The sequence below is a fragment of the Camelus ferus genome, chromosome 10, assembly GCF_009834535.1.
Source record: "Camelus ferus isolate YT-003-E chromosome 10, BCGSAC_Cfer_1.0, whole genome shotgun sequence".
NCBI lineage: Eukaryota > Metazoa > Chordata > Mammalia > Artiodactyla > Camelidae > Camelus > Camelus ferus.
Window position 1 is genome coordinate 56,633,789 of NC_045705.1, and position 23,459 is coordinate 56,657,247.

The window sequence follows — 23,459 nt, forward strand, 5'->3', positions numbered from 1 at the left end:
ATTGGACTTCTCAGTGGTGCTGGTGCCCATGTCACTAGGCTTTTTATGATGGCTTTGAGAGTGGTGTCCTCCGTGTCCTCCCACTGAACATAAATCTCTGATGGGTCTTCTGCCCATACATGACACATCTATTACAACAAGATCAATCCCTCTTTCTTCTTCCACTTTCTTCCAGGACAAAAGTATTTTCACTTTGCTGAGCATTAGCCATGATTGTTTCCAGGCTTAAGAGATCCACTCTAGCAGTGAGCTCATGCTAACTCCTAGGGTCTTTGCAAGGTTAATCCCACATCCCATGAATTGTGTCCCCAAGCTGAATTTTTCCATCTAGTCTTACATTCAATTATATCCCTCTTACTCAAATAAACCTTCAAAATCCAATCCCAGGGCACCTTTGTCTCCTGTCAGTATGTGCTAATTCTGAGAACTCTCCTGCTGTACAATTACTTTCCCCTCTTATCAGACCCTGCCTGCCCCCAGCAAGGGTATGCTGACTTCTAACCCTAGTTACTAGCCTGGCAGCCCCAAAAGAGGAAGTGAGAGCAGCTCCTCAGGACACCTGTTGCCTCATAAAAGTGGTAATTCTTACTAAGGAAAAGTGGGTCACCTCTGAAAGCCCAAAGGATTTATGGTAACTACAGTGCCAATAGCCTTAAGGGCAACCATGCAGATGTCCCCATGCCATGTCTTAAGTGTCCCAGGTTTTCCCAAATAAAGCCCAGATCTTTGGATGCTCAGCCCTAAAAGCCTGATATTCTAACATCTCCTGTGCTCTGTGCCTGTGACAATTGTCTTCAGCCTGCTGTTCAGACTGAGTGTGTCATTGCAAGACATTAGGGCCTTTTTGTCTGTTACCCAACACTCTGGCTCTCACTAAACTACTTTACTGTTTTAATAGCCCTCAAACTTTATTTAAACCTTTATTTAAAAAATAGTCTACTGTTAGTTTCCATGAGCCCTTTACCTTTTTCACAAACCACACAGAACTACTGTACAGAGAATTTGTAGGTAACAGTACTCCAACTTCCAGCATGCAGTTAAAATGCTAATCTCTTCTTGTCACTAGGTTTTCTACATTGGTTTAAGTTAACCACCTGTATGGGTTTGGGCTATTTTACTGTTTCCCATTTAGCATGTCCGGTTAAAACTGGCCTGAGAATAGATTCTCCTGGCTTCTGTTTACTATGTTAGGTAGGGAAGCAATCCCCAGCTGGCCATACTATCCATACCAGTGACTCAGGTAAAGCAGATGTGACTACCTCAAAGCCTACACAAAATCCCAGCTCTCATCTAAACATTCACCTTAATCCCATCAACAGTTGTATCTCCAAATCTTCCCAATCTAACCTTAGCCCTGGTTAAGACTTCACCACAGATTTCAGAATCACAGTGCCCTGGGCTCCTGTGTCAAGACTCCCAGAAGTGCTGCTTCTTCCCCTGCATCACCATTTTACCCGCACATGTGCTAAGGACCTTGGGTCCCTGGCTGGGGTGGGACCAGAAGACACGGGCCCCTGTCATCAATTTACCAAATTGAACTCTTGTTTGCTGCACGCTGGGTAAGCAAATGCAACCTACTGGCACCAGGTTGTGTTTAAAAAACGAAAAACAAAACAACGACCAAAAAAAAACTACAGTGTATTTGCAGGGTGTTAAGCAAGGAGAATAGGCAGCTAATGCTCAAAAGGATCCAGGCTCCCCAGTGGCTTTCAGGCAAGGGTTTTTACAGACTAGAATTAAGGGTAAGTGTCTTAAGTGCATGATCAGCCTGTGAGTCCTTCTGATTGGTTGGATCTTAAGCAGCAAAGATTTCTGGCATCTTGGTCATCACTCTTCTGGTTTCAAATTGTCTGGGTCTCTGGGGCTGTGGCCAGCACTTTCCATCCCATGGGGTCCTGGTTTCTCTAAAACCACTAAAGGATATGTGCCAGGTTGTTACCTGTCCCACTTGGGGAGAAACTAGGAGTCCTGTGACTTTTATGGCTGAACTGTTGTTCGAGTTTTTTCTCAGTTGGCTGATTTTTCCACTGTTCTGCGTTTTCTCACTTCTCCAATTATTAACTTCTGGAGTCTACTCTTTGGAACTCGGAAGGCCTAGGAGACTAAAGCTTTTTCTACAGGTAAGCAGGCAACATGGAGGGGCTTATACCCAGGAAGGCCTCACAGGGTTCTGCTTGGTTTCAGTCCACATTTTCCTTTGATACTCCTCAGTCCTGCGGGGCACAGGGATGACACAGCTCTGGCTATGTCCTGCTGAATGGGGATGGTGTTAACTTGCCAGGATTAGAGGAGAGAAAGGATTTCATTTCAAAGAGTTCCTGAGTCCCAGACCTAACACCAGTATTTTGTATTATAAAAACACTCACTCCCTCTGCTTTGTCATAAAACCTGGATAAACACTTGAGAATTAACAGACGCATTACAATGAGAATGGTGATCAAAATGCAGCCTTGAAGCAATGCCCAAAGAAGTCCTATCCCCGATGGCAACCAGGAAAATAAGTCCAGGAGCAAGTCTTCTTTACATGCATCCTGTAACCAAGCAGCCTTTTGACTTATTTATTCAAGTTTCAACTTCTCCAGAGGTATTTATATACGTGCAGCACGTGGTGTGAGCCACTGCACATACTCCTCATTTTGCCAATAAGGAGTTAAGGGCTATTCTCTTATCAAGGAACACTCAGACCAAGGAGTCCAAAGACGTTATTGGGCCACGACACTTTTAGCCATGTCCTCAGAGTTTGTCCAGTTGTGGCAAAGTTATGAATCATCTCTGTATTGACATGAACTCCACCACTTGGTCTGAAGATGGCAATACTTCCTCATATTGTGTTCATACAATACCAATCTCTCTCTTTAAAGGTGGGGGTTTGCTTAGAGAGGGAAGTGCGGTTCCCTGGGCTGTGCAGGAGAAGAGGGGTTATACAGTGTCCCAGCAGGCATGACCCTTCAATTTGCCAGCTACCTAAGCAGTCATGTGCCCATCCTCATGCTGGCGAGTCACTCCCTGTACCACAAAGATATAAGCTGGAGGGGTGCAGGTTATACCTCCCAGGATAGTATCACTTCTGGGGAAGTTCATAAATTCTTTTGGGGTCCTTTTTGGAGAGTTCCAAATTTATCAAGCCAGGGGCAAGAGACGTTGCAAGCCTTCCATAGTTTATTTACATGATGTCCAACTTGCTTGGCTCTCTGGCATAAAGTGACGTTATTTTTAGCCCTTACCCATCTGTCAGTTGTACATTTCAGGGGATGTGGGGGCATCACATTTTCTCACAAGAAATGCAAGGGACTGCGGAGGCCCAGGAGTAACTTCCCCTGAGATGGATACTACCTCAGACAGGTTGAAGCAAGGGACTGGGATATGCTGAGGTCCCCTGACTATCTGAATTAGGAATGTGAGGTTTGAAGGAAAAAGATTATAGGAGGTCATGATACTGCTGCAGTATCAAAATGAATTGTTAGGACCACTGATGGGAGATTTTGTTGATAATAAGTTTGGGGGATCATATGACATATCCAACAACCACTTAAATTTCCACATCTGGCTATGCTCTGAGACAACATAGTTATGAGTATTTTCATTCCAGGAAGCAGCAGACACCAGTGAGATGAGACAGTAAAGAAAAACAAGAGCCATTGTTTCACTCAGGGCCAGAAGCTTAAATGAAAAAACAATGGTGACTCTAAATTTTGGAACTAACCCCATTATTACAAAGGTTAAATTACTGCCAGGGTTAAGTGTCTCCTATCAATATCATGACAAGTAACAGTGACTACCATACCATCAGATAAACGATTAACTAGAAGAAAGCTAAGGATATAAACAACTATCAGAAAAATGCTATTATGAATGGCTATGAGTCATTCATTACTTATCTAAGATACTTGAATTTTAACTACAGCCCCCAGTACAGACTCGAAGAGCAGTACTGACTTTCAGCTAATGTTGCAGATGTTTTTTTTATAACTGTGGAAGACTGTAGATTTGTAGTTGGGTCGGGAGCCAGCTTCACTCATGTGATGGGCCCACAGCTTGACTCCTGCCAATTTAACCCAAGAGTGAGTTACTAACAGATACTGGTAAGGCCCCACCCACCAGGTCTGGAGTTGGTTCTCCAGATGTGCATTCTTCCAAGTTTTTAGGAGCACCCAGTCTCCAGGTCTAAATTTTTGGAGGGAAACATTTGTGGAACAGTTATATTACTAGTAATTTTATGAATAACCTTTCAAACTAATCAGAATGTTTGTACTTAGTGTCTAGTACTTTTACTTTTAAATTAAATTAACTACCCAGAGTAGAGGATAAACTGCCTATATAATATTTTATAAAGACTCAATTAGAGCCTGCTTCTAGGGCACTGCAACCAACAATGCTCTATCCCAGGTTAAATGAGTTTCTTGATAGATTTTGGCCACACTCCTTAAGGTATGATTCATCTTTTCCATATTTCCAGTTGATGAAGGCCTCCAAAATGCATGCAAATTTCATTTTATTCCAAGCTGTTTAGATACCTCCTGAGTCACATTCACAATACAGGTGCCTGTACTATCCCTTTGAATTTAGCAGAGTAGCCCAAATCTAAGACATCTCCTTGAACAAAGCCTTTACTACCTCTGAAGCCCTCTCAGCCTGGCAAAGGAGTGCTTCTACCCAGGCTGCAAAGATGTCTGTAATCTATAGTAGGTAGCAAAAATTCCCTCTTGCTTTGGGCAGGACCATAAAGATTGGCCAGTCTTCCACCAGGCTTTCTGCTTTTGCTTGGATTCCCATGCAGGGTAGGGGAGGCCCAGTTTGGGAATTATTTTTATCACAGATCACACTTTTTTGTATAATTCTTTGGCCTCTCCTTTGCCCATTTGGTCCTTTAATGTAGTCCTGTGTCCACTGGAGGGTGGCATCATGCCCATAATGGGTGTTCTGCTGTATTGATCTAATTATCTCCTCCATTAGATATTCAGGAATTAAAATCATTCCTTGGTCATTAACCAGCCATGCCCCAGATTCTAGATGGGTGGGATCAAACCCCTATTCTTGTGACCTTTCAAGGTCCTCAGATGAGCATTTCGGGCTAAATTGGGTCAGGAGTGCACTCGGGATCTGAGTCACAGCCAGAAGAGTATTTGTCCTGGCGGCCACTTTAGCAGCTTGGTCAGCTTTGTTTCTGAAACTAGTCAGACCTCTGATGTCCCAGGCAATGCCTGATTGCCACATCCTTTGGCTTGAGCACTGGGTCTAGATGTTTCAAAACAGCTTGGGCATGTTTGATTTCTTTTCTCTGAGGTGAGCAGTCCTCTTTTTCCAAATTGTGCCATGTGCATGCACAACTGAAAAGGCATATTTTGAGTCAGTACAGATGTTAATTTTCTTACTCTTATTAAGATGTAAAAATAGAGTGAGGGTGATCATTTCAGCCTTTGGCCAAGATATCTGACAAAGCTTCCATTTTTAGGATCTCTTGCAAGCTTACCACCGCGTATCTGGCCATTTGATTTCTCTGGTTCTCAACTGCTTCCATCAGTGTACATCCGAGTCTGTATCTCCCAAGGAAACGATGGTCAGGTCCAGGTGGCTGGAGCATACCTGCTCAATGCACTGCAAAAACTCGCACACAGCCCCTTCAACGGGGTGGGAACGATGCGGCTAGGTTCAAGGAGGGACACAGTCTTTACAGTCACATGTAGACATACCCAGCAATTTTACTTGATAGTTTGCACGCGGCCTGAAGTAAGCCAATATCCACACTTTTGTTCCAAAAGCAGCAACACACAGTGGGATGTAGGCACCATGACGGCTGTTCTAGAATGAATTTCTCTGCCTTTGCAGAAAATCAAGAGGAGCAGCTATGGCTCTCAAACACTTTGGCCATCCTGGTTATAATGTCCGAAATCTTTGAGAAATAGGCTACTGGGTGTTTCGTATTCCCCAGATCCTGGGTCAATACCCCAAGACCCACTCCTTGTCTCGTGTACAAAAAGCTTGAAACAGTTCTTTCAAGTCTGGCAACCCCAGAGCAGGGGCAGTCAGTAGTTTTAACTGTCTGGAAGGCCTTTTGACATTCTCCTTTTCACACTAAGGGCTCATTTTCAGCCTCCTTTAGGGCCTCATACAGTGGGTTTAGCTCTTAGCCCAAATTTGGGGATCCAAATGTGGCAGAATCCTGCCGTTCCCAGAAACCAGCACAACTGTTCCTTGGTGGTGGGCACTGCCACTCTGGCTACTGCTTCTTGGTGATCTGGGAGCAGATTCCTCTGGCCTCTTTTCAGTTTGAATCCTAGGTATTTCACTGCAAGGGGGAAATTTGGGCCTTTTTCTGAGATTTTATAGTCTTATTCAGCCATAAAGTTCCAAGTAGTCAGTGTCTCTGAGTTCTTCTTTGTCTTGCTATTAAGATAAATCATCTACATATTGGAATGCTCCTGTAGCTGGAGATCTCTTAAATCTTGAGCTAGCACTAGCCCAAATACTGTGGGGGAGTTTTAAAATCCTTGAAGCTGCAATACTTGTTAGCAGTACTCAAAAGCAGGTAACTCTTAAGACTCAGGACTCGAGGAATACAGGAAAAACATGTCTTAAGTATAGCACAATGAACAGACAGAACTCTCCAGATAACGCAGTCAGTAAAGTATAGGGATTTGGGACCACAGGATAAACATCTTCCACCATCTGATAAATGGCTGTCAGGTCCTGAACAAATCAGTACTCCTCAGTGCAGGGCTTTTTAACAGGCAGGATGGATGTATTATACGGTTGCCTTTTTCAAATACTAGCTTATTCACCCCTGTCAAAGGCTGGATCCTTGCTTTGCTTGCTCCTCTAAGGGGTATTGCCTTAGGCTCGGAGCTTCAGCTTTATCTTCTCTGGTCCAGTCGTCCTGGCTCTTCCCGGCCCCACAACAGCCCATCCCACTGAAGGATGTCTTCAGGAATGCTGTTGGCGGACTCCTTTATTCCTTGACCAAGGGCCATCTGCAGGATACAGGTTTATTCTGTGGGCACCTCGATTTCCAGTCACCCAGGTGCAAAAGCCTCTTTAACGTTCAATTTAGTAAATAAAGCTCATGACCAGCAGTGGGGACTGGCCACTCTGGCATGTATGCAAACTGTGTTTTAAATTAGTAGCCCCCATCTGACAGTTGAGAGGGTGCAAAAAGATTTTGGAGAAACTTTCTGGTAACTGTGGTCACTACTGTGTCTTCTTGGGTTAACTTGGCTAATCAAGTGTTCAAAACAGTAACTGACTCCAGTATCAACCAAAGTCTGTCTCCTACCAAAATGTTTACCTGAGGCTCATGGTGGAAATTGGGATGGAGCCCGTTTCCCCAGACAGACTTTCCGGGCTCCCTCACTCTTCATCACTTTCTGTTCTCTCTGGCACAAGCAATGCTTTCTCTTCCTCTTTCAGCTTCTTTCCTAGGCCAATGTGAGGGAAATTGCTCTAGCTTTCTTGTTTACAATAGGCAGTGGGGACCCATCTTAACATGTCCCTTTTTGTGGTCTCCCTGCTGTGGGCCATCTTTCACTCCCTTGGGCCCCAGGATCTTACCTTCTCCTCAGATTTCTTGCTCCCTTTTACTTTGAATGCTGCCACCAAAGGGGACATCTGCTGTTTCATTTTCTGGTACTTTGTTGGTCTTGTATTTTCTCCTGACTGTTTAAATCTTTGAAAGCAAATTCTAATTAATGATATCAGCAGATCCTCAAAGGACCCAAACTCCCCAATGGCTTTCAGGCAAGGGTTTTTAAAGGGTAAATTTCCTAACACATGATCAGCCAATGGGTTCTTCTGATTAGTTGGGTCTTAAGCAACAAAAAAAAATTTCTGGCATCTTGGTCATCACTCTTTTGGCTCCAACTTGACTGGTTCTCCGTGGCTGTGATCAGCAGTTTCCATCCTGTGGGGTCCTGGTTTCTCTAAAATGACTCAAGGATATGCACCAGATTGTCAGCTCTATCCCTTGGGGAGAAACTAGGAGTCCTGTGACTGTTCTATGGCTGAACTGCTATTCAAACTATTACTTTTCTTACTCAACTGCTTTTCATTTTTCTGCATTTTCTCACTTCCCTATTAACTGCTCTAGTCTGCCCTTTGGAACTCAGATGGTCTAGGAAACTAAAGATTGTTTACAAACAAGAAGCAGTGGACATAAAGGAGCTTGTACCTGGGAAATCCCTACAGGGTCCTGCTCAATTTCAAAAGAGGCTAATCTCTCTCTTAACAGGTCACCCTATTTACCTGATTTTTAAATCATCCATTGCTGAGGTCATCCTTTGGGCATTCACATGGGACATAAATATTCCTTTTTTTTTTTTTCTGCCCTTGCCTATCTTTTTCTCTAAATTTTCTTGTTACCAATTTTCTAATCAAGTTCCTTCCAAGTCCCTGACCATTCAGCCAAACCTTTGGCCACAGCCTGTGAATCAGTAAATATTTGGACCTCTGGCCATTTCTCCTTCCCAAAAAAGGCAACCAGCTGTGCAGATCAAAATTCTTCCCACAGGGGGATGTTGTTCAGCACTGGCCTTCAGGAATGACCCAGAGAGAGATTGTAGTACTGCAGGTGTCCATTTTCTGGTGGTAGCTGTACAACATTGCACAGAACCTTCTATAAACCAGGCCCAGGTCTTCTGTTCCTCTGTAGCCTGATCCTAGGGAACTCCTCCTGAGGCACAGCTGTGGGCATGGAGAAAGCGCGCAGGACTGCAGTACAGACAATGGGCATTGGGGCCATTTGGGTAGCTTGTGCCGTCAGGGCCTGCGTGGGCCTGGTCACGTGTGCACCACTTCTGTTTGATGGAGTCCTGCCGTTCAAGCTCCACTTGATGGCCTGGTGGGTCAGAGCAAACCCAGTTTGTGACAGGAAGCTCCAGTCACATGGTCACTTGGCCCACGCTCTAGCATCCAGCCCCTACTAAGGCCCAGTAGCAGGCTACAAGCTATTTTTTAAATGGAGAGTAGTTATCCACCAAAGACAGCAGGCTGACGTCTGGTTTCCATAGCGTAGTGGTTATCACGTTCACCTAACACAAAAGATGGCAGGGCTTTACTCCAAAATCTTAAGGCCCCGAGAGCAGTTCACCTATCGGGGTCTGCCAAAGGCTCCAGTCAGCATGCCTGTCTGCCACTGAGACTTCAAATGTCATGGGGTTTGCTGGATCATATGGCCCAGGGGGCAAGGCAGCTTGTTCAGCAGCCCCAGCCTCTGCAGATCCTATTTCTGGATCCCAGTCAAAACCAGCAGCTTTTGGTTTTTCTTAGTAAGTGGGCCAGAGTAACACACTGAAATGGGGAATGTTTTTCTCCTAAACTCAGAGAAGCCCACTAGGCATTGTGCCTTTTTTTCTTTCCTCTTTTGGTTGTAGGAGGGGCCAGATGCACCAACTTATCCATCCCCTTAGAAAGGGATTCTCAGCATGCTTCACATCACTGGACCCTTAGAAGTTTTACTGAAGGAGAAGGCTCTGAATGTAACAGACTTTATATTTTAGCATGTTTTAGGTTTACAGCAAAAATGAGCAGAGGGTACAAACTTCCTCTGTATTTCCTGCTCCCACACACTGGCAATACCTCCGATCAGAGCAGTACATGTTACAAAACTGAACTACATAGATACATCATAATCAAAGTCCATGGTTCACATCTGCGTTCTCCTGGTGTTGTATGGGTTTGGACGTGTATCCTCTATTATAGTATCATACAAGGTATTTTCACTGCCCGAACATCCGTCTTCGCTACCAAGTCATCTTTCCCTATCCCCTAATCCCTGGAACCACTGTTCTTTTAATTGTCTCCATAGTTTGCCTTTTCCAGAATGTTACACAGGTCAAATCATATGGTATGTTGTCTTTTCAGGTTGAATTTTCACTTAGTAATATTCACTTGTTTCCTCCATGTCTTTAACTTTTTAATTAACATGTAATGAATGTATACCTAAAACTGACATAACTTTATAACATTTTGATACATGTATATATTGTGAGATGATTACCACAATAAGTTCTGAGTGCTCTCAATGGAAGACTGAGAGATGAGCATTGCTGTCTGCTACCTCTGTGCTGTGCCCTGGGGTTAAGCTGGTTAAGAACCATTTCTGTTACGTTTGCTGGTCCAACCAGGCTGTAAGCCATGCTGGCCACAAGAGCCTCATGATCAAAGAGTGTCTCCCTTAGTGGCAGCCACAAAAACCTGGGTGCCAAGCGTGTGCACAAGCTCCTTTACAGGAGATGCTTGTAATCTGGAGTGAGGCACGACAAAGATGACTGCCAGCCTCCCCATCTCTGGGAAGTACTGCTGGCCCCTTCATGTGTGTTAAATTAGCCTGGCTTCGGCTATTAAGATAAGCTAATGGGCCTCTTTCATAGAATGACTGGGCGCTTCTGTACTGTGCCCTGAGGAGTTAGGTCTAGCTTTTTGTCACAGTTCTGTGGGACCTACAAACATAATGCCCTGGTGGCCACCGGAGACAGGCAATCAAGGAGTGTCAGCCACGAAAGCCAGAAAGCTGCACGTGTGCACCAGCTCCTTTCTGAGATACCAGCAACAAGGAGTGAGGCAAAGAGCGTGGAGATGGCGCCTAGGGGCCTTCCTAGTCTCGGAGAGTACTGTGCTTGGCCCTTAGATGTACATTAAACTAGAAGCCGCCCCTCCAGCAGAAATGGAAAATACAAGCAGATAAACCTCTTTCATGAGACACTGGTGTTCCAGTCTGCCGCAGATGTGCTGGCCCCGGGGCATTAGCTCAGGTGAGTTCGCACAAGCCCTTTAAGAACTCTTGGTTCCCTATAGCCTCGTGGGTCTTGAGGGGCAAGCCCTGTTGGCTTTCAAAACTAGATGTTTTGTGGGCTCAACTCTCAGGTGGATGCCTTAAAAGTTAGGACACCAGATATGAGGTCTAAACCCTTAGCTCCTCAGGGAAAAGCTGGCAGTTGTGAGTTCCTTCCCAGTTGTGTGTTGCTGTAACAGGGGATGGAGCTTGTGGCGAAATTGTTTCCTGGCCTCCCCTACCTGTTTCAGTGTAGGTTTTTTCCTTTGTTCACCTGTTGTGTAGGAGTTGCTCAGCTAGTTTCTGGATTTCTTCCAGAGGGAATCATTCCATACGTAGCTGTAGATTTGGTGTGCCTATGGGAGAAAGTGAGTTCTGGAGCCTCCTACATCCCAGAACCCAACCACTCCATGACTTCTCATGGCTGGGTAGCTCATTTCCTTTTAGCACTGAATAATACTCTGTTGTCCAGATGTATAGTTTATCCATTCACCTACTGAGGGACATCTTAGTTGCTTCTATAAACAAAGTATCACTCATCATCCCATTCTACAGAGGGTTAAGTCACAACCCACTGCAGCTGCACACACACACACACACACACACACACACACACACACACACAAATGGTCACTAGGTGATGGATGTGTTCACTAACCTTATTATGTTAATCATTTAATAATATATGTATATTATATCATCACACTGTAGACCTTAAAGTTACATAATTTTATGTCAATTGTAGCTCAGTAAACCTGGTAGGGGGAGAAAAGGAGCTTTAAAATCAGACCTAACTCCTCTAATCTACATCTAGATCTCTGTATCCTTCCAATTTTGCCTAAGACTTTAACAATTCCTCTAACAGGGAGATAGAGATAACCTCCTAGAATAGCAGATATTAATGTGTTAAACCAGGTATCTTCTGGTTGGGAAATTAGACCTGGATGAAAAAATAAATCGCAGATAATTTCATTAACATTTAGTATAAGCAATCAATTTTGCACTTTCAAAATGGCACCCAAGTAACAGGAGAACAGAAAAGTAAGGCAGGAGCCAATTAGGAAAGGTTAAAATAAGAGTTCAGGGCCTAGTAAGATGGATACGGAAGAGAGAACAGTGTACAAATATTTAGGAAATCTCAGGGAGGGTTGTCACAATCAAGATGGAATATTCTGAATCTCTAATCGTGATTGTGTAAGTACCTCTCTGTATATATGTCAGAACTTCCTGTAAGAAATGACTTTGCCAGACTTTCTAAAATCACTCTCTGTACTTTAAGAATATTAAGTATATGGTAGAAAAAAATTGGAGAGAAATTGTTCAAAATAAATACACTGGCCACAAATTGTTCACATGTTGAAGCATTCATTCTGTGTAGAAATCAAAGAAATGAAAACAATATTGCATTTTTATTCTCTGTATAATATTTTTAAATTGATTACAGGGCAGTTTAGCAAATGAGCTCACTTGATGCTTGGTTAAACACAAACTGGACCACTTTCGGAGAACAGTTTGACAACAGGATTTATGAGGCCTGCACAATGGTCAGTAATTTTACTTCTGGGTTTTTACCCTACGGTTGAGGAGAAAAAGGTTATTGACAAATATGTCTGTGCCACATAGTGGAAAAAATGAAATGAGCCTGACCTACACTTTCCAGAGTAGTAGGAAAAGTAACAGCCATGGACACAGCTATTGTAACTTGTTAGTATAAATATTTAAGCGAACACAAATTGAAAAAATAACAATGAAAAAGACAATATTGACAGATTTTAAGTAGTTTTATTTTTGTATAACCTAGATCTTAACATTTTAAAATAATATAAGCAATAATTAACAAAAGTGTCCATGTTGGTTATACCCGTATCTGATTTTTTTCCCCCCATCCTTCTGTGAATTCTCTCCAAATGTCACTCTTAAAGTCCTTGAATACCTCTGGACTTCAGGGATGACAGTCAGAGACTTGGGACCAGCCAAGATCCCCAGTAGAAGACTAGGAATAAAAAAGTCTTATCTAGTCCCGGGAGGGAGAATGAAATAAGGAGTGACAACTACTCCCCTGGAGGGTAATTCAAGATCCAGAGGGCAGGTGCAGGTCTCTTCATGCAACCCTTGGGAAGTAACTGGCCATTTTCAGTACCTGGATAAAGAGGGGACACAGAAGAAAATACTGAAGAGGTCAGGGCCATGGCTTCTCCTTGACTGTGAACTAAATCAATCGAAGCATCCAGACAAGAGGTGACCACTGTAAGGAACAGAGCCTAGAGCTCTGTGGACAGCACTCAAATGGGTACATACATTCTAAACACGAAGACAGTCACTTGGAATCAGACTCCAGTTTTTGGAAACTACATATGTCATTTGATCCATCCAGAGCTTATTTTCACAGTTCTAATCAAAAGTAGAAGAAATAAGTTGAGTATAAATTGGACGGGGTTATGAATCGAGGAGGAGAAACCCCAGGCTAGAGAGCTTTTCCTAGTACTCCCCATCGGCACATGAAAGACTGAACTATTTCATCCTGATTACACCTCTTGTCTTTTGCTCCACAGTCGGGCAACCGTCCGTCTACCTCAACCACATCTCTACACTATCAGCAGGTCTCTTTAATTGTTTTTATCCATGTTTAAAAGGCTATTCATACAGTTGGGAAAGAAGAACATGGAGTTACTAAGGTCATATGAAAATAGTGGTGCCTGTGTTCTATGGCTGGGGGCAAAAACAGACGGAGGTTTAGGTAAGGAGGAAATACAATACCTATTCCAGAGACCAGGCGTCCTAACACTTCATCTTCCGTGTGTGTGCAGACACAGTCACAAACAGTTCATTGTAATATACGAAGCAACTAAGGTAGCTGTCACTCCCTGCATTTCACAGGCAGTGTAATCCTCTGCTTGCTATGCTGTTTGCCAGTCTAAGTCACAGAGCCAGAAACAGTATTTGAACTAATTGTGTCTTCCTTCTAACTCTACTAACTCACGTTTTTCACAACAGAACATCTCAGGAACTTCAGGCTCAGCATCAGAATACCTCTTCCAGGACTTGCAGGCATGTCCGTGGTGTCCAGGTAAGGTTGCCCTTACGTGACTGATACGGAAAATGTCACTTTTTCTAGAACATTCCAGGGAAACAAGGTTTAGATGCCGCAACCTAGTTCAAACCACTGCTTAAGATGCCAATTATCAACTGGGTGGATTTTATGTTTATACATTTGTTCACATTCTTTGTCCCAGCCTAAAACTCAGTTACGATTTCATTGACTAAATGGGGTCTGGCACAAATCAAAGTTAGAAATCTGTGTTTAATTCCATCCCATGAACACAGTTTGTTTGTTTGTTTGTTTGTTTTTAATGATAAGTAGCCACTGCTTTTACCTACCCTGACTTTGAGTAATTAGCCTCCTTTCTGTTTTAGGATGGTGGTCTATCACAGTATTTTTATAGAACACTTCAGATATTCTCCCTTTTCTGAGAAAAAAAAATAGCAGCTAGTGTTCCCCATAAATCCTATCACCTGTACTTCCTAGACTTTTGAGGAATCTTCAAAGGTGCCCCACATGATAGTGAAACAAAGGAAACTGTTCCAATTTGTAGAGTGTAAATTTATGGTCTACCCTCCATCCCATAGAAAAGACTAAGAGTTTGAAGGAAAGGAGGCTGCTGCCATGTGCCAAGAGCCTCATCCTCACTTCACTTGTTTTTTTTTTTTTAACATTTTTTATTGATTTATAATCATTTTACAATGTTATGTCAAATTCCAGTGTAGAGCACAATATACATGAACATGTATATATTCATTGTCACATTTTTTTCTCTGTGAGCTACCATAAGATCTTGTGTATATTTCCCTGTGCTATACAGTATAATCTTGTTCTTTATCCTTACCCTTTGCAGCTGATAGTCTCCCCATTTTTCATAAGAAAAAGACTGAGACTTCAATAGGTTAGGCAATTACCCACACACAGGGTTAGATGGTCTGGCATGGGAAACCTGGTTTTGCACTCTGTTGGATGGCAAAGCTGGTGCCCTAAGCTGCCTCTGTGATTCTTCTGCCTCCTGTCCTTGCCCTTTCCTATCTTATCCTGTAGATTCACAGAACCTTTACATTTGATCCCCGAGGAAGTAACTTCACACGTGTCATCATTTATTGTCACATTCAAGTACTCAAGTCACAGAATTGCTGAAGTCAGAGTTAATATAAAAGAACATTTGTGAACCATTTTAAAGTTCACAGAACTTTTTCTTTTAACACCCACTCAATACCTGACCCAGAAGTAAGCAAACTCGTAAAAAATCTAAAATTGTGTGTTGGAACCTGAATTATGAACCCATGAGGTTCTATAGGGGCCTTCCTTATACTACTTTGCTGTGGAAATGTAACTGCTGTTTATATTTTAGACACAAATAATTTGAAATGTGCATGAATTTGAGACAATTGAGAGGAATTCAGTGACCACTTGCCCAGCTACTCTGGTATAGACTAGAGATATCCAAGAAGGCTTCGTAGAGGATAGATGGTTTGGAATGTGCCTTGAAGGGTGAGGGAAATTTGCCTGGGTGAAAACTAAGAAGGTGGTGAGCCCTCTCAGCAGAAACATGGCTGTGTGAAGACAGTCACCATGTCACCATCACATGAGTGTAGGGAGTCTACACTCCCTACTGAGCTGACCCTGCTGAGAATCAGTGGGGAAAATGAGTGCAAGCCCGAGACAGGGCAAGACCCAAATTAGACCCTGTGCTCTCAGGTTCTGAACCCTGAGGAGATGAAGCAATAGGAGCCATTGCTAGATTCTTAGAGGGCCTGAAGGGCAGAAGAGCAAGAAGTGGACGGGGCTTTTTTAACAAGTACTGGCCAGTGCTTTAGTGTACTGTCTCTTTAAAGAATAGGAACCAGGAAGGATGTGATCAGTAAGAAGGGTCCTGTTACCTGTTTTCTATCGGTCCATTTCGTGTTTAAATTGCTATCATCAGATAATAGGCAAATGTCTAGTGAGATTTGCTCATAAGTAAAAGACAAGGTGCATTTTTTTATCTCAAATTACAGATAATGCCCAGATTCTCAGAAAGCTGAACAGTCTGTCCTTAGAGTAACTATTTCTTAAGGAATATTAGCTATTCATCTTTCTACCCATTAGATCTGGGCCACCTTAAATAAGAATTTTTTCTTTGAAAAATTAGGTCCTATGCCAAATACCTCTTGAAAAAGTCAGAGTCAATAATCTGATTGAACCATTGCTAAACCATTAAAGACAAGGGAATTGTGTACCTCACTAATACTTTCCTTAGTAAATTGTCCCCTTATGTTTTTTATTGGGTTTTGGTAATCTTAAGATTTTTAAGCTTTTGGCTATTTCTCAAAAAAGAATGTACATATACACAAAAGGGAGAAAATTAGAGTTACATCCAAGGTATATTAATATAACACACATTTTAATGAAATATCATACTTTAATCTGCCTTCTGCCATCCCCTCTTCACTTACTGTAATATGATGTAAACATTTTAAATGTTTAAATGTTAGGTAAATACATATAGCTCTAAATGTAATAAACATAATGTAATTCATTAAATGGAGCTACCAGAATTTAAACAATGCTGTATTTTTTAACACATTGCAATTCTTGATTTTATAATGAGAAGTTGGAAGCAAACAGCTAATAATGTTGTTGGCTGATGTTACTCTTCATACAGTGATAAGAGGCATATGCAGAAGCATGCTTGCATGGACTTACACTTAATCATTGCATGTAATCATTGCACACAGAACTTTGAGAAACATTTCCTAAAGGAAAGGGAAAACACAAAAGTTATTGGATCAAAGGGGATGAACAATTTGGGGACTTGTACACTGGAACAGGGCAATTTAGCAGTGAATTCATGAGCAGGCTTGTTTCTGCATTTACCAGTGGGTGTTTCATGCACAGTCTCTTTTATCAAATATGTAATATGTCCATTTTCAAGTAGGCATTCAGAATTCTTTATTATAGGTTCCACCGCTTACCTAGGATGGAAATAAGGATCCAGCAGTCCAGTTTCCAGAGGCAATGTCTATCATAGGAGTAAAAATCTAAGACTAAGAGCTGTCTCCTAGATTCTCTACACCATCGAACATGTTCATGTCTAATAATGCCTGCTCGGTGCCTACTTCTTTCTGGCTTACTGGCATCCCAGGGCTAGAGTCCCTGCACCTCTGGCTGTCCATCCCCTTCAGCTCTCTGTACCTGGTGGCTGTGGTGGGAAATGTGACCATCCTGGCAGCAGTAAAGTTGGAATGCAGCCTGCACCAGCCGATGTACTTCTTCCTGTGCATGTTGGCTGTCATTGACTTGGTCCTATCAACCTCTACTATGCCCAAAATGCTAGCCATCTTCTGGCTCGGTGCCCTCAACATTGACCTGGACGCTTGCTTGGCCCAGATGTTCTTTATCCACTGCTTTGCTACCGTAGAGTCAGGTATCTTCCTTGCCATGGCTTTTGATCACTACGTGGCCATCTGTGACCCACTACACCACACCTCGGTGCTCACCCATGCAATGGTGGGACGTCTGGGCCTGGCCACCCTCCTCCGTGGAGTACTCTACATTGGACCTCTGCCCCTGATGATTCGCCTGAGGCTTCCCCTTTACCGGACCCAAATCACTGCCCACTCCTACTGTGAGCACATGGCCCTGGTCACCTTGGCATGCGGTGACACAACAGTTAACAACTTATATGGAATGGGAATCGGCTTTCTGGTTCTGATCCTGGATTCACTAGCCATTACTGCCTCCTATGTGATGATTTTTAGGGCTGTAATGGGGTTGGCCACCCCTGAGGCGAGGCTTAAAACCCTGGGGACATGCAGCTCTCATATTTGTGCTATCCTTGTCTTCTACATCCCCATTGCTGTTTCGTCTCTCACTCACCGATTTGACCATCGTGTGCCTCCCCATATCCATATCCTTTTGCCAACTTTTACCTCCTCTTCCCACCTATCCTCAACCCAGTTGTCTATGCTGTCCGCACCAAACAAATTCGAGAGAGACTTCTCCACGTTCTTAAGGCAAGGGCTCAATCCAAGTGACAGTTCTGTACCTGTAGGGCATACAGAATACTTAGTGATGGTAGGAAAAAGCTCTGACCAGGGAATCCAGTGAAATAAGACCCATGCCACCAAGTCCTACCTGAGTTGTGGAGATGAGGGGCTAGCATGTATTCTGTTTGACCATGGATTTCCTCAAAGTAGAAAGGGGAATATTGGAAATACTTGAAAGGAAAAATCAGGCATGAGTTTTTATATAATATTTTCCTATTTCACTTCACAAAATTAAGCACAATAGACACAAGTATGCAGACCACAGAAGTAGGCTCATTTATCCTTTTGAATTTTTTTGGTAAAGGATTTCTGGTCTCTTTGAGGAAAGCTTTCCACAATTTCTAGAAAGTAAAATTATACTTGAACACTGTGAAGACAGTTTACAACTTCTTTTACTAAAGGTCTGGAAAACAACTGTGTTGGCAGCTTTTCCAATCTTCTTTACTTGCCCCAGAAAAGGTCTTTTGCTAAGGATGGAGGCAGTATAAATGTTGCCCAAACAATGCCTCTACATGACTCCTTACCTGACCTAGACATCCCTTTTAGCTAGGACAGCTGCAGCCCATTGAGTCCTTGGGAATGACCAAATGACAGACTTAGAATACCAATAAACAAAGCAAGGAAGGCAAGCTTCAGTCTACGTTTCAGCAAACATATTGGAAGTAACCAAAGTTACTTGAATATCATTGCACGTGGTGTTTCGACTGGAATACTTCTGCACCACAGTTGTGCTTGTTACTTCCCTCCACTGTATTTTTCTCAGATGTTTTCATTTTTTCTTATTGTAATTTTCATAGATAAATGTACATTTTAAAAATCTCCAATATTGTGATTTTCACCTCTGAAGGTTTGATTTGGTTATCTTCCGATGCTTCTGTCTAACATACTCCGTCCTTCCTCTAGCCACTTGAATGTACAGAATATATTTATAGCTGTTTAATATCTTCACATGCAAATTTTATCATATGTACCTATCAATTTGTTTTGATTGATTTTATTATGTATATTTTCCTGTTAATTTTGACTGAATGCCAGATTGCTGAGTTTTATTTTTGAGTACTGGATACTTCTGTATTATGTATATTCTTGAGCTTTGTTCTGGTACATGGTTAAGTTGTTAAACAGTTTGATCCTTTCAGATTTTGCTTTTAGATTTTGTTAGTCAGAACTAGAGAAGCTTTTAGTTTAGGCTTAATTTGTTACCACTACTAAGTAAAAACATTTTTTTTTAATCTATCTGATAGACTCTAAGCCATGAGGCTTTCCACTCTGGCTTGTGGGAACAGAAACTTTATTCTTAACCTTGTATGAGTACTAGAGATTGTTTCCTCTAATCTTAAGTGGTCTTTCCTTAGTTTCAGATGATTTCCTCCCACGTAAGCACTGAACAGCACTCAGATAAAGACTGAAGAGCTCCAATGCGTTCGCTGTGTCTTCAGCTGTCTCTTCTCTGGTCCTCTTCCCTATGAACCCTAGTTCCCTTGGATGTTTATGTTTGATATATTTTGGCGGTATCACCTGCATAAAACTGGAAGTCAGATTTGTTTTTAACGTGTATGTGATCACTGAAAGAGTATAAAACAAATCCAAGACCATGGCCAGATCCTGGCATTTCTACCTCCATGAAACAAAACAAAAATCAATGATGACATAAAAACAGGAGTAGTCATCAAAACCTAAGGAAGTGTGGAGTTGGATAAAGAGCTGAAGAAATCAAGAAGCAACAGACTGTCCACATACTGTAGAAGCAGAAATCTGAACTTAAACTGTTGAAGATGTCAAAGTTGTGCATATATTGTCTCATAGATTCCAAAGTACCCAATTGTCTAAAATGATTGGTCTGCAAATTAGGGCACAAAGTGTTCTACTCAGGTAAAGAATCTTAAATTTTCATTTGTTATTTTCTTAAGCCTTTTAATATTTACATTATTGTAAATTATTATTTTATAATATATTAACATAATGGAATGTGATAGGGTATATGTCATTGTATGTATATATGTATATGCTTTATTACATACAAATACAATATGTATATATACATCTTCAATAGTTCCGATTTCTGCTTTTACAGTAAGTATATGGACAATCTATCACTACATGATTTCTTTAGTACTTTACCAACTCCACATTTCCTCAGGCTCTGATGACAACTCCTACTTTTTTTACTTATTGAAGTATAGTCCATTGAATTGATCTCTTGTGTACAGCATAATGTCCCAGTCATACATATACATATGTATATACATATGTGTTTCCACATTCCTTTTCATTAAGTTATTATATCTAATTCAATATTATCTATGTTGAACTATATTCAATATATAGTATTAGATATTGAATATAGTTCCCTTTTCTATACAGAAGAAATTTGGGTTTTATCTATTTTATATATAATAGTTAATATTTACAAATATTAAATTCCCAAACTTATCCCTTCCCACCCCCTTTCCTGCCAGTAACAATAAGATCATTTACTATGTCTGAGAGTCTGTCTAGTATGAGTTCATTAGTGTCTTTTTTCTTTTCTTAGATTCCACATATAAGTGATATATGGTATTTTTTTCTCTTTCTGGCTACTTCATTTAGAATGACAATCTCCAGGTCCATCCAAGTTGGTGCAAATGGTATTATTTATGGCTGAGTAGTATTCCAGCGTATAAATATATCACAATTTCTTTATCCAGTCATCTGTCAATAGACATTTAGGTTGTTTCCATGTCTTGGCTATTGTATATAATGCTGCTATGAACATTGGGGTGCATGTATCTTTTTGAATTTGAGTTCCCTCTGGATATATGCCCAGGAGTGGGATTACTAGATCATATGGTAAGTCTATTTTTAGTTTTTTGAGGACTCTCCATACTGTTTTCCATAATGGCTGCACCAAACTACATTCCCACCAATAGTGTAGGAGGGTTCCCTTTTCTCCACACCCTCTCTAGTATTTATCAGTTGTGGACTTTTGAATGATGGTCATTCTGACTGGTGTGAGATGATACCTCATTGCAGTTTTGATTTGCATTTCTCTGATAACTAGTGATACTGAGTATTCTTTCATGTGCCTGTATAGGCCATTGGTATGTCTTCATTGGAAAATTGCTTGTTTAGGTCTTCTGCCCATTTTGGATTGGGTTGTTTGTTTTTCTGTTATTAAGTTGTGTGAGATATTCATATATTCTGGAAATTAAACCTTTGTCAGTTGCATCATTTGCAAAAATTTTCTCCCATTCCATAGGTTGTCATTGTCTTCTAGGAAGTTTATAGCATCTTGTCTTATATTTAAGTCTTTAAGCCATTTTGAGTTTATTTTTGTATATGGTGTGAGGGAACTGTCCAGTTTTCCTAACACCACTTGCTGAAGAGACTGTCTTTTCTCCATTATATAGTCTTGCCTCCTTTGTCAAATATTAATTGACCATAGGTCTGTGGGTTTAGTTTTAGGCTCTTTATTCTGTTCCATTGATCTGTTTTTGTGCCAATACCATGCTGTTTTGATTATTATAGCTCTGTAGTATTGTCTGAAGCCTGGGAGGGTTATTCCTGTACCTTCAATCTTTTTCTTCAGTACTGCTTTGGCAATTCTGGGTCTTTTGTGCTTCCATATAATTTTTAGGATTATCTGTTCCAGTCTAGTGAAAAATATCACGCATAATTTGATAGGGATCACATTAAATCTGTAGATTGCCTTGGGCAGTGTGGCCATTGTAATAATATTGATTCTTCCAATCTAAGAGCATGGGATACTAACTCCAACCCAGTGGGTGGGGCCTTATCAGTATCTGCTAGTAACTCATTCACATGTATTAAATTGGCAGGAGTCAAGCTGTGGGCCCATCACATGAGTGAAGCTGGCTCCTGACCCAACTACAAATCTATAGTGTTCCACAGTTATAAAGAAAACATCGACATTAGCTGAAAGTCAGTACTCCTGCAAGTCTGTAAGGGGGCTCTAGTTAAAATTAAAGTATCTTAGGTAAGTAATGAATTACTCATAGCCATTCATAATAGCATTTTTCTGATAGTTGTTTATATCCTTAGCTTTCTTCTAGTTAATCATTTATCTGATGGTATGGTAGTCATTGTTACTTGTCATGATATTGATAGGAGACACTTAACCCCGGCTCTAATTTAACCTTTGTAATAATGGGGTTAGTTCCAAAATTTAGAGTCACCACTGTTTTCTCACGTAAGCTGCTGGCCCTGAGTGAAACAATGGCTCTTATTTTTCTTTACTGTCTCATCTCACTGGTGTCTGCTGCTTCCTGGAATGAAAATACTCATAACTATGTTGTCTCAGTGTAGCCAGAGGTGGAAATTTAAGTGGTTGTTGGATATGTCATATGATCCCTCAAGCCGTTCATGAACAAAATCTCCCATCAGTGGTCCTGACAATTCATTTTGATACTGCAGCAGACCCCATGACCTCCTATAATCTTTTTCCTTCAAACCTCACATTCCTAATTCAGATCAACATATCCCAGTCCCTTGCTTCAACCTGTCTGAGGTAGTATCCATCTCAGGGGAAGTTACTCCTGGGCCTCCGCAGTCCCTTGCATTTCTTGTGAGAAAATGTGATGCCCCCAAATCCCCTGAAATGTACAACTGACAGGTGGGTAAGGGCTAAAAATAACGTCACTTTATGCCAGAGAGCCAAGCAAGTTGGACATCACATAAACTATGGAAGGCTTGCAATGTCTCTTGCCCCTGTCTTGATAAATTCGGAACTCTCCAAAAAGGACCCCAAAAGAATTTCTGAACTTCCCCAAAAGTGACACTATCCTGGGAGGTATAACCTGCACCCCTCCAGGTTATATCTTTGTGGTACAGGGAGTGACTCGCCAACATGAGGATGGGCACATGACTGCTTAGATAGCTGGCAAATTGAAGGGTCATGCCTGCTGGGACACTGTATAACCCCTCTTCTCCTGCACAGCCCAGGGAACCGCACTTCTTTCTCTAAATCAAACCCCTACCTTATAAGAGAGATGTTGTCAGGGTTTGAGGACAAATAGGATAAAGTATAGTTGGCATCTTTGTACCAGATGCTGGAGTTTGTCAATACAGAGATGATTCATAACTGCCACAACTGGACAAACTGCCAAGAACATGGCTAAAAGTATCACTTCCCAATAAACTCATTTGTACTCATTCCCTTGAGTGGTCCTCAATAATAGAATGTCCCTTGATTTCTTAGTGGCAAAATGTGGAGAATGTGGGATGGGGCAAGAAGAAACTTCTGGGCTTCTTGACACAGGAGCCGAAGGCTCTGATTCTGAAACCTGTTGTTGAAGTCTTAACGGGGCTGTTTAGATAGGGAGGATACGGAAATTCAAGTGTTGATGATCAGATATATTGAGAGGTTGAATTAAAGCCTCCTCAGGACATAATACCTAAGGAGAATGGCCTGAGGAGGAATTGGATCTAGATAATCACCCAGCTAATTTCTGTGCTAAATAGTGCTGCAGAAGTTTAAGGCACAAGTAGCAGGAGGTGAAGGGGAGAAAGAATAATCAACCTAGTACAATAAAGTAAAAATGTAATGGCTCTGTAGTACAAAGGAGTTGCTTCTTTAAATCTATTCCTATCCTACGCTGGCCTCTCCAAGTGAGTCATACTTTTG

At 41.7% G+C, this 23,459-nt stretch overlaps 1 protein-coding gene across 1 annotated transcript; it reads left to right on the forward strand.

Annotated features, from left to right (window-relative positions):
* The first annotated feature begins 16,793 nt into the window (after window positions 1-16,793).
* LOC102511840 (olfactory receptor 52M1-like) lies at window positions 16,794-17,824 on the forward strand. The gene is given in 2 exon segments (XM_014563956.2): window positions 16,794-17,703; window positions 17,706-17,824. Coding segments are annotated over 2 exon segments (951 nt in total). The 5' UTR covers window positions 16,794-16,871.
* The last annotated feature ends 5,635 nt before the right edge of the window (window positions 17,825-23,459 follow it).